At 33.3% G+C, this 12,772-nt stretch overlaps 1 protein-coding gene across 1 annotated transcript; it reads left to right on the top strand.

The window, feature by feature from the left end:
• The first annotated feature begins 683 nt into the window (after window positions 1–683).
• On the top strand, window positions 684–11,478 carry LOC112593288 (histone acetyltransferase p300). Its single transcript, XM_025337653.1, has 3 exons — window positions 684–1,514; window positions 3,587–3,672; window positions 4,653–11,478. Exon 3 carries the CDS (start codon window positions 4,967–4,969, stop codon window positions 11,180–11,182), a length of 6,216 nt encoding a protein of 2,071 aa, XP_025193438.1. The 5' UTR covers window positions 684–1,514; window positions 3,587–3,672; window positions 4,653–4,966; the 3' UTR covers window positions 11,183–11,478.
• Window positions 11,479–12,772: the final 1,294 nt, after the last annotated feature.

Raw genomic sequence — 12,772 nt, 5'->3', positions numbered from 1 at the left:
TTAAAGGCTAAAGCCGCGGCGAACGGGGCGACTGAATATATTATTATGAGCGACCGCCGACAAACCGCGGTCGCCCCGTCGTCATCGATCACCGCCCAGAGACGTGCGAAAATATTACCGACGACCAAACAACGATAATATTTATAATAATATCTTAACGTCTCGCGTTAAAGCGGACGCGATATAGAAATAGCGCCACTGCTGCACTTGAGCACTTCGGCCACATCGGTATTTTTGTGCCCAAAGTATACACTATACAACATTACACCAAATCGTCGGCGGAGACTTTCGAAAGTCTTGTTCTCGGGGAGAGAGGGGGCCTGGTTTTGGGCGGTCATCGAGCGGAGGGGAACGCGTTCTCCTCTCCGCGGGAAAATTGACGCGCGCGCGCGCGGCTGCGTCGATGTCACATCGCACACGTGCACGTATGCAATGGCCACACGATAATAATATTATAGATCGCGACAATATTAATATTAGACGTTATAGTGATCGCGAGTCTAGGGTGCAGCGATATTACTATTTACTCATTTACTGCCACCCGTTCGGTCGGTGTTTGCGACCACGGGGTGGGGTGAATGACCAAATGATGATGATATTGGGGGTGCTCGGGCCGCGGCAGTAGCTATCATCGCCGCTGCCGCGGTGTCGTTCACTCGCTCGAATTCGGTCGGTGCGTGCGCGTACGCGAGTCATCCGCGTCGAGACGTCACGTCGACGACAACGGGGCCGCCTCTGCGCAACGCGAGCGTAACGTTGTACGCAGTACACACGTCGAGTACAGTGCACGCACGGCGTGTCGGCGTTACAGTTACGACGGGAGCGCGGGGTACGTACGCAGCACACACGGCATATATGTAGTACGCGTCGCGTTTATTATTATTATTGTTATTGTTTCTGCGTTTTGCGCTGGCGCGCTCGTTACACGGACTACGGTAGACCGTGAGCGCCAACGACAATCGTGTTGGCAACACCGGCCCCGGCCGACCTTGGACGCGAGTTCCCCAGACGCCGGTCACACTGGTAGCGTTACGTCGATAAAGAACCGAAATTTCTGATAAAATTGTTTGCGAAAATTCAGTTCTTTTGTGCGTTTCGCGACAAATTTTCAACGGAAAATTGCATAAAACCGTCGGCTGGACGGATTTTAGTGATTCCCGACGTCCGACGCGTTTTTTTACCGATTTCGCGTCAACGGTGACAGCCTGCCGTAACTATCGATAGTTGAGCGCTCCAAACAATCGTTGACCTGACTGCCGATGGCTGCCCCCGTTCCCCGTATGTCTATCACGTCCCGTGAGTGCTTTATTTACATCTAGTTTTGTTGTCGAAAAATATATTTCTAGTGTCCGAATTCGTTGTTAATCCGCCGCGTTTACCGCAACGAACCGTCGCAGATCGTCGGCGTATCGCGCAACGTGTCCAGGAACGCTTTCAGACGGGCCGCCGAGGTCCACAACGACGGCGCTTATCGGCCGCAATCATCGGCTCGGATCACGTCAATCTCGGACACGGTGAGTACACGGTCAGCGGCTGAGGCAGCCTACTTTTTAACAATTTCGTCGACGGCCCGTGTTTACATAGCGTACCGAAATTTTTTTTTTTCCTCGACCCCACCGCAACGGCGGTTTGTTGCCGCTGTTGCCGCCGGCTTTTCCGCTCGTTTTCGACGTTTTCCGTCGTATTTTTACACGGCCCGACCGTTTTTTGTGGTCCCCACTGGCATTTATCACCTTTGCCTTGGCGCCCCCGAAATCAATTATCATCGTCCAAACCGTACCCCCGTGGTTCCCGGACCCCAGCGATCGGTCCTCTTTGCTCGATTTACCAAAATTTACGCTGTCTCCATCATTTAAAGACCTTTTCATGATAATTTCACATTGATTTTCGACGTTTTTTTTTCATTTTCCCACTATCACTCCTTTCTGATAGTGTTCATTGTTCCTGGGTTTCTTCATTTTTTTTGTTAATTTTAAATATTTTTAGTGCCTTTTCGTACATTGGATATATTCAAATATATCTATGTACCTAATTCGTCTATTTTCTATCTTAATCAACAAAAATTTGTTTTAATAGCTTACTGTTTTTAATGATACTGAAATGCTTTAATTTATTTTTAAATTCAAAACATTTACCATCTATACTATTTCCCAAATATAAGCAATTGTATGCTGTAAGTAATTCTGATCGTTAATTATCTTAAAAAAATATATTTGATGAATGATAATAGATCTATGGTTTATCTATTTTCAACAAGTCATTTATACTTGATTGTACTAAATATATAGAATATTTTGATTAGGTAACAATAAATACATATAACTTGGTATAATACATTACTGTAAACAAAAATAACAACAAGGTACCATACACATTGGTTTTTGTACATACTTTCATTCTGGATCACTATTTTGCAAATCAATCCATTCAACAGTCATGATATCTTGGCATGACATGTATAGCATAATATTTTTGTATTAATTGTTATATGTACAGTAAATTTCATTTTTCTTAATAGTTTATATGAATTATTATTTTGTAAGTTAAACATATTTATTAAATTGATTATGTTTTATAAACTTTTGTAGTGTTAGTACTTAATTTTTTCTAAAATATTTTAGAATTTTGATTATTATTGGCTTTTATTGTAAAACATTGTTTTATAATATCGTATTATTAAAAATATAATTAATATTATTCTTCTAAATAGTTGATTAATATATGTTTACTTTTTTTTTTATTGATTATTGTAAATCACAATTGAAATTAACATATAAATTAAATATTTACAATCATTTTAACATAACTGAAACTAATTTAACTTAATTATAAAATAAATGAAACAATTTTTAACTGTCTCAATGTAAATTAACATTCGCCTATATTAACCCTTATATTACTTATAGGTACCTAATTAAACTATTTTGATTGATAAAAAATCTTATTAAATATAATTTTTTTCTAACTATTGATATTTATATATTACATGTATTTTCATATTGGTATTCTTATTGGAATATTATTTTTGCTTTATAAATGATGAATACCTACATTTGTACACAAAATTATACTATAAATAAGTACTTGAGTTAAATTATTTTTAAGTTTTAACTGTTATTATTTTATACAAATATACTTAAATGTAATTTGTATATTTTTTATTACCCATCAAATTTGATTTTGATTGATTTAAAAAATGTGTTTTTAGGTATTATTACCAATTTATTTATCAAATGTACCTAATAATTTATTCCTTTTAGTATTTAAATAGATTATTATTTCAAATTTTAAAATGACAATAACTTCATTTAATACATAGTTTATGTTTAAGTTTTTATTACTTTTCTAACAATGGTTATGTATTCTTATGAAAGTTAAGATTTTTTTTCAAAATAGTTTGTTTTTTATTTTTATCAAAATGTGTACCTATTATATACATAAACTTCTAACTAAAATTTATCAAATAAAATATTACTAAAATTCAAAATTTTTCTATTAATACATTTTAAAATAATTATTTATTTAACTAATTTTTTTTTTTTACTAATATAACAATTTTATTAATAAGATAAATTACTATTTTTAGGTTGGTTCTGTTTATGGCTGCCCATGTTACACATACAACTCATGTTATGGCTTGAATTTACTTCCCAGCTTCAAATATTATTTATTGTAAGTAACCTAGGTTTTTTTTTTTTTGTATCTATTTGAGAAAATTATTTTTAATGGTAAATACTTTTTTATCAATAATATGAGCAAGGCGATTCAAAATAAATATGTCTTGTTATGTTTCTTACATGTTAATTGTAAATTATAATGCCTATGTTTCTTAAAATTTTTATTTCAGAATATCCATGATAATCATTATTTAAAATAGTTTTAAATATGTTTAATATACACAGGTATATTATACTCTTGTAATACGGTTGAAGTAAACTTATGTTCCAACCAAAATACATTTGAGTTGATGTCCCCTCCATTTTACATACCGATGATGTTGGTGCGAGTCGACATCCCTTGCTACTATCAGTCTGCATGTAAAAAAATTAATAACTTCACTTATGGCCAGAGAATATGAATCTATGTTTAGAAATTTATATTTTGATTAGTGCAAAATTATTAGTAACTATTATAAATTACTTAAAGTTCTTCAAATAAATAATAATTATGTATTATATAATTTTGTAAAGAAAATTGTATAATTCTCATTTAAACGTATTAATTAATTTCAAAATTTTAAACATTGATAATTAGTAGTTTGATACTAAATTTTAATAATAAAAAAAAAAAATCTTTTTATATATTTATAATGTATTTTTTTATAATAAAACATTTATAACTTAAAAGTTTAAAATGAAGATGATATATAATCATAATTTATTTGAATAAAAAACTAGTTTCATTATTTATCATTAATGTTAAACTTGAGGTTAAATCACAAGTGTGTTAAATTATTGTTATCTTAAAAATAATATTCAGGTATAGCTATTGCTATTGTATTGTGATTTATTGTTTACGATTAATACCTTTTGCTCATATTAGATTAGGTTAATATTAAACCATAATTTTTATTTTCATATTTTTGTTATAGAACTAACACTTTCCTTTAACTTGAAGATTTATTAATTATTAATGGAATTTATTTATTTTAGGTTGAACCATTTATCAGTCATAAAGAATTTTAAACATGCAAGAATCAAATTGAAAATAGATAACTACAAATGAAATCTTCAATTATCAGCCTCCGACATAGCATAAAATGGCCCATATTACTGTATGGTGATATCACATACTGCTTAATTATGTGACTTAACTATGTTTAACTATTTTATTTCTCAATTTGAGTTTTTAAAAATTTGACATATGTAAAATAGGTTTAGGTCATTGTGCAATTTTTTTAATATGTGATTATTGATACTATTAATTTTTTACTTGGTCTTATTTGTTTTGAATTTTAAAACTAAATATGTCAGACCTATTGGTGGATAGCCCTCCGAACAAGAGGCCAAAGTTAGAAGATCCATTTCAGGGGTCTTCTGACTCATCTGGTGTCTATTCTAGTAATGAGATGTTTGATCTCGAGAATGATCTCCCTGACGAGCTTATTAGCGCTACGCCTTGGAACCAGCAACCTGATATCAAGCCAAATCTTGGTCCTCAAGTACCATTGCAAAATGGTATGATTGTTCAGCAAAATAATCCTCAACAACTTCAGCAACCAATTCAACCACGATTAGTGGTCAGTCAACATCAGTTAGCCCATCATTTTATGGGTTCTACTAAACATCTTGTGACAGGAGCTGGAATGTCTATGAATAATAAACCAATTAATCCAAATATGCCGTCACCAAATGTTTTGGTTGGTAAAACTGGAGAACCAATGGTTGTTAATATGGGAAATGCAGGCATTAATTCCAATCAATTACAAAACAGTATTAGTGGAATAAATGTGGCGAATGTGAATATTATGATGGGAAATAATTTGGTTAATAATTCAATGCACAATCCTCATCATGGGATTCCCCAGCAACAACAAAATGGACCTATGATGGGAAGAAACATACCAATGCATCATCCACAACAAATTCGTAACCAGACACCTCATCAACTTCATAATTTGCCAATTAATTCTCATAGGTTACAAGCTCCAATGGGTGCAATGAGTCCAGTAAATAATTTTAACGCATACAACCAAAATAATCAACAAATTAATGTTGTCCAACAACAATCAATTGGTATCGTACGGCAACAAGTACCGAGATTTAATTCCAACACTAATGGAATGTTAGTGGATACTCCGGTTCCTCCTCAGTCTCAAGCAAACCTACGTCTTGGACCACAACAAGTTAATATGGTCAATCAAAATGTGGTAGTACCACCTCAAGGAGTTGTCCCCGCTGACCGTAGTCAAGCAAATCCAGAAAAACGAAAAATGATAACCCAACAGCTCGTGCTATTATTACATGCACATCAATGTCAGAGACGAGATAATCAACAAGCTAATGGTGAAGTGAGACAATGTCGTTTGCAACATTGTAATACAATGAAAGGGGTTTTAGCTCATATGACTAATTGCTTAGCTGGAAGAAATTGTAATGTAGCTCATTGTTCATCATCTAGACAAATAATATCACATTGGAAACAATGCACTAGACCAGATTGTCCTATTTGTCAACCATTAAAAGCATCAAATAATCGTAATGCTTTAGCAAATAACCCTACTCAAAATACTACTGGAATGAATGATATGAATTGTTATAACACTGTTAATAATCAAGTAAACCAAGTACAAGTACAGGGAGTACCTAACAATGTTGGTATACGAACGGCTTTGCAATCTCAAATGCCACATCCTCCTAATAATAATGTGCTGACGCCTAATCAAAATACACGAGTATTAGTTCCACATTCACAACCCCAAGTTACAACTTCAATGAGTGTTGCAGATCCTAGTCCGAGTTCTGTAAATGAAATGCTCCAGTCTGTTTCAAACACAACTGTACCAGTTCCGTCTAGCATTCAACAATCAGTGTCAAATATACCTAATTCTTTCATAATGACAACTAGTACTGACACAATGACCACTCAGATGAATAATCAAGCCCAACCAAGTCAATCAATGCCAGGAAATCATATTGAAAGTAAAGAATGGCATGAGTCTATTACACCTGAACTACGAAATCATTTAGTGCATAAGTTAGTACAAGCAATTTTCCCAACATATGATCCTAAAGCAATGCTTGATAAACGTATGAATAATTTAGTGGCTTATGCTAGAAAAGTTGAAGGTGATATGTACAATGTTGCTAACTCTAGGTCAGAATATTATCATAGGTTAGCCCAAACATTTTATAAAATACAGAAAGAGTTAGAAGAAAAAATGCAAAAGCGTAAAGAACAACAACAAATGCAACAACAGCAAATGGGGACTCCGCAACCAACTAATAATATTAATGCACAATGCTTCCCAACTGTATCTACACAAGGATTACCACCTACTCAACAGCAACCACCACAACCACAGCAGCAACAGCCTTTACATCATACTTCAATTCAACCCAGCCAGCAAAATTTGCCACAAGTAGTAACAACAACTGGTATAATGAAAACACAAATGTCAGACAGGGTGCATTTTCCAATTACTTCACCTGTACCTGGACCGAGTCCAAATACAAATTTACCTCAAACTACTTTTGGTTTGACTCAGCCACCTGCCCAAAGTCCAATTAACACTAGTCAGTTCCCATCTAACTCGCCTATGATGCCAAACATATCTCAAGGTTCATTCGCTCAACCTCAATTTCCAAATCAATCAATGAATCAAATACCACAACAAATACATATACAACAACAAGTGCAACAGCAGCAGCAGCAGCAGCAACAGCAGCAGCAACAACAACAACAGCAAGTTCAACAGCAACAACAAGTACAACAACAGCAAGTACAACAAGTCCAACAACAACAACAACAACAACACTTAAACAATCAAATGTTACAACCAAATAGACTTAACCAAATGAACATGGAAAAAATGGTTAATGGACCTAGTTTGATAGCCAATAACACTGTACCATCAACTACAAGTGTACCATCAATGATGGCCAACAGTAGTATGGGTAAAGGATATCCTAGATCAGAACCCTCATCAATTAGTCATTCAAGTCAGATGAATGCTATTGCTTCTGCTTTAGCACAAGATGATTCTCCTAAGGATGTTAAAGGGGAAGTAAAAGATGAGTATGACGATAGTAATGATGGAAAAGGTGCATATGGAAAAGGTAAAATGAATTCTGAAACACCATCAGTGTCTATAAAAACTGAAGTTAAACAAGAACGTGATGATAATGCTTCAGGTTCAAAGAAAATGGAAGTTAAAATTAAAGATGAACCTATGAGTCCTAAACCAAACATCACTACAGATATTAAACCATTTGAACCAACTACGTCAGATAGTAAAACAGCCATTAAAAAATGTATATTTAGGCCTGATGAACTTAGACAAGCATTAATGCCTACTCTTGAAAAATTATACAAACAAGAACCGGAATCAGATCCTTTTAAACAACCTGTTGATCCGCAAGCACTTAATATACCAGATTATTTTATTATTATAAAAAAACCAATGGATTTATCAACTATTCGAGAAAAACTTAATACAGGTCAATTTACTGACCCTTGGAGTTATGTTGATGATGTTTGGTTGATGTTTGAAAATGCTTGGCATTACAATAAAAAGTCAACAAAAGTATATAAATCTTGTACAAAACTTTCAGAAGTTTTTGAACAAGAAATTTACCCTGTTATGAGAAGTCTTGGTTACTGTTGTGGTCGTAAGTACACATTCAATCCACAAGTGCTTTGTTGCTTTGGAAAACAATTGTGTACTATTCCAAGAGATGCCAAATATTTCAGTTTTGAAAATAGATATATTTATTGTGTTAAATGTTTTAATGATATACCTGGTGATGCTGTCACATTGGGTGAAGACCCTACACAAGCTCAACAAGTAATTAAAAAAGAACAATTTATAGAAATGAAAAATGATCATCTAGAATTAGAACCATTCATAATGTGTACTCATTGTGGAAGAAAACTCCATCAAATATGTGTACTCCATAATGAAAATATTAATCCACAAGGATATGTTTGTGATAACTGTTTGAAGAAACGAGGTGAAAAACGAAAAGATCATAAATTCAATGCTAAAAAATTGGCTATTACTAAATTAGGTACATATATTGAAACTAGAGTAAACAATTTCCTTAAGAAAAAAGAAGCAGGTGCTGGTGAAGTTGCTATACGTGTTGTATCCAGTTCAGATAAAATAGTTGAAGTGAAACCTGGTATGCGAAGTCGTTTTGTTGAAACTGGAGAAATGATAGGCGAATTTCCTTACAGGGCTAAAGCACTATATGCATTTGAAGAAATTGATGGAACTGATGTTTGTTTCTTTGGTATGCATGTCCAAGAATATGGTTCTGAATCTCCAGCACCAAATACAAGAAGAGTTTATATTGCATATTTAGATTCTGTCAACTTTTTCAGACCGAAACAGTACAGAACATTTGTTTACCATGAAATATTATTGGGTTATCTTGATTATGTAAAACAATTGGGATATACTATGGCTCACATCTGGGCATGCCCTCCATCTGAAGGTGACGATTACATATTTCATTGTCATCCACCTGAACAAAAAATACCTAAACCAAAACGATTACAAGAATGGTATAAGAAAATGCTAGATAAGGGTATTATTGAACGCATAATTCTGGACTATAAAGATATTTTAAAGCAAGCTATTGAAGACAAATTAAGTTCAGCCGCAGAATTACCCTACTTTGAAGGCGATTTTTGGCCAAATGCCTTAGAAGATAGTATTAAAGAACTTGACCAAGAAGAAGAACAAAAACGAAAATTAGCTGAGGCTGAAGAATCTGTTGAAATGTGTGTTAGTGATGAAGTTGAAATTGGGCCTGACGGAAAGAAGAAAGGCCTTCAAAAGGCCAAAAAATCAAACAAATCTAAGTCAAGCCAGAGAAAAAGCAGTTCAAAGAAAACAATGTTACCTCAAACTAGCAGTGATCTTTCTGCTAAAATTTTTGACAACATGGATAAACATAAAGAAGTATTTTTTGTAATTCGATTGCATAGCGTACAATCAGCTGCTGCATTAGGACCAATACAAGACCCAGATCCTTTAATTAGTTGTGATTTAATGGACGGTAGAGATGCATTTTTAACTATGGCTCGAGAAAAGCATTATGAATTTTCATCACTTAGGAGAGCTAAGTTTTCTTCAATGGCAATGTTGTATGAACTTCATAACCAAGGACAAGACAAATTTGTGTACACATGTAACAGTTGTAAGTCACATGTGGAAACCAGATATCATTGCACTGTTTGTGATGACTTTGATTTATGTATTACTTGTTACGAAAAAGAAAAACATCCACACACCATGGAGAAACTGGGTCTTGATTTGGATGATGGATCATCTCCTAGTGATCAAAAACAAGCAGATCCTCAAGAAGCAAGAAAATTGTCTATCCGTCGGTGTATATTGTCACTTGTACACGCTTGTCAATGTAGAGATGCAAATTGTCGTTTGGCAAGTTGTCAACGTATGAAAAGGGTGGTTCAACATGTTAAATTATGTAAAGTCAAATCTAATGGCAATTGTCCGATTTGTAAGCAATATATTGCACTTTGCTTCCATCATGCTAAGTATTGTGCTGAAGCCAAGTGTCCAGTTTTGTTCTGTCCAAATATGAAACACAAGATCAAACAGCAACAACTACAACAAAGACTGCAACAAGCACAATTATTAAGAAGACGTATGGCCATTATGAATACTGGTGCTTTAGGTACAGAGAATACTGCTCCTGTTGTAGCCACACAACATATGTCTAATCAACCTAAAATGATACCTCATAAAGGACCAGTTATGGTCCCAGGAAAACAAACGCCGCCTGCAAATGTGTTACAAGTAGTTAAACAAGTACAAGAAGAAGCAGCGCGTCAACATGATAATGTGGGCTATGGAAAAGGTGGTCCTCAACAACAGATGCAGCGACCACATATGCAGATTGCTCCTCCCGTTCAACAACAAGTCAATCAATGGGTTACTGAACCTAATTACAATCAAATGATGATGCAGCAACAGCAGCAACAGCAACAACAGCAGCAGCAGCAGCAGCAACAAGTTCAACAGCAGCAACAACAACAACAGCAGCAGCAGCAGCAGCAACAAGTTCAACAGCAGCAGCAAAGGCAAATGAACATACAACCTCAACAACAACAAATGATACTTAATAACCAACAAAATCCAATGCTTCAACAGCAACAAGTTATGGCCTCCAGGCCCCAAGGTTACCAACAAAATCCTAATCAAGTACCTAATCAATCATTACAACAGTTATTAAATGCATTGCGCACCAATACTGACAGTCCACCTGAACAACAGCAACGCCTAAGAGAGATTCTGAGGAGCAATCCACAGCTGTTAGCCCAATTCATCAGAAATCAACGACAAAGGCAAATGTTTCAACAACAGCAACAGCAACAGGGCGGTGCCATTGCTCCTCCGATGTATCCTCAACAGATGCAAGGGCAACCGCAACCAGGACCACAAGGTCCTAACCAGCCTCAATCAAATATGCAAAACCGAATGCACTTATAAAGTGAACATTTTTGAGCTTATTTAATATTTTGGTATTGTTTCTGTTGTGTACATTTATGAATGTAAATATGGCAGCTTAAAGTACAAAATAATAATTTTGTATAGAAATTGAACGGCCGTGTTGACTTATATGACTCATGTACATTTGTTTTGCTATTCGTTGTTGTTATTTAGTTAGAGAAATGTAATTATTAAGGATGACCTCCTTAACATTAACCCTAAGAAAATCATTTATAATTTCCTACTTTAGTAAAATAATATTTGTTGATTTTTCCTTCTGTACAGGAATAATAATAATATTAATGTGTAATATTTTATTTACAATTTTTTACTCCTAGACATTCTGTTATTATATTATTATTATAATTATTATTATTATTATTATTATCATTATTATTATTATTATTATTATTATATAGAAATATTATTTTTAAGGGATATATTATATAATTTATAAAATGGGGAGTTGACAACTAGATGGTCTTATCCAACTTATTTATTCGATTTTTTTTATACACATAATAATTTAATCTTTAACAGCTTTTTATAAGATAGCCGTGTAAGGCTTCTTGTTTGTCCTTAGTCTTTAAATAATGTAACTTAAGTTTTTTTTTATTATATTATATAATGTAAGTTATACATTTAAAGACATTGAGGGACATTTGTGTCCAATTAAAAATTATAAATATATAGGTATATATTTATTTATGTACGGAATGTGTCTGCTTAGTCAGACTGCATATAATGTTTATTAATTTAGAATCGATACTGTAATAAATAAATGTAAGAAATTGATATAAATATGTTATACATAGTTGCATAAAAATGAAAAGAAAAAACATATACATATATTATTGACTTTGTAAATAAATTGAAACCATAAAGTAAGACAATTATTATACAAATTGATTTTAACTCTTATTGTTTTCATTTCACTATTGTTATCCTCTAAACTCATTATGACATTTAAAATGATCATATCTAACAAGTGCGCTGGTAGTGTCCTTATTAAATGATCAAATATCAGTACCCAGTGGCAGTGGGCATGTTTTTGAAAAATTCAGCATAATATGATGAACCGTATAAATTATTTGAAACGGTCAAAAAAATAATGTTTTATTATTATTTATTAATAGAACTGTAGGTTGAATTAATTTTTGCTGAAAACATTGTATTTTAAAATACCATAGTAAATATATAATAATATTTGAAAAAGTTTTATATCTCCATAAATGATGTTTTTGAATTTTAACAAAGTAATGAATTTCGTTACTAAATAGTTCATATAAAAATGTAATTTCTATCAAATTTAAAATATCTATAAAAATAATTGTGCTTTTTGAAACTGGTTTCAGTATGAATTAGTCACGAAGAACTTCATATTAAATTTTTAAGTCAGTTGTAAAAAATGATCTTTCACTTTTTATTTGCTAATTAACTTACATATTTTAAATGTTTAAAAAAATAGACGTGCTTATACTTGTATATTTTAAATATTTTTAGAAGTATTCTAAAACAGTTGATGTGTGATCTTGTATTAAATTTTCAAGAATTTTGATACTGCAAAGAATTATTTATAGACATTTATAA

This window comes from Melanaphis sacchari, unplaced genomic scaffold (genome assembly GCF_002803265.2).
Source record: "Melanaphis sacchari strain LSU unplaced genomic scaffold, SCAv2.0 Contig1_pilon_pilon, whole genome shotgun sequence".
Lineage (NCBI taxonomy): Eukaryota > Metazoa > Arthropoda > Insecta > Hemiptera > Aphididae > Melanaphis > Melanaphis sacchari.
The sequence above is the reverse complement of the archived record's forward strand: the minus strand, read 5'-3'. Positions and strand labels throughout refer to the sequence as shown.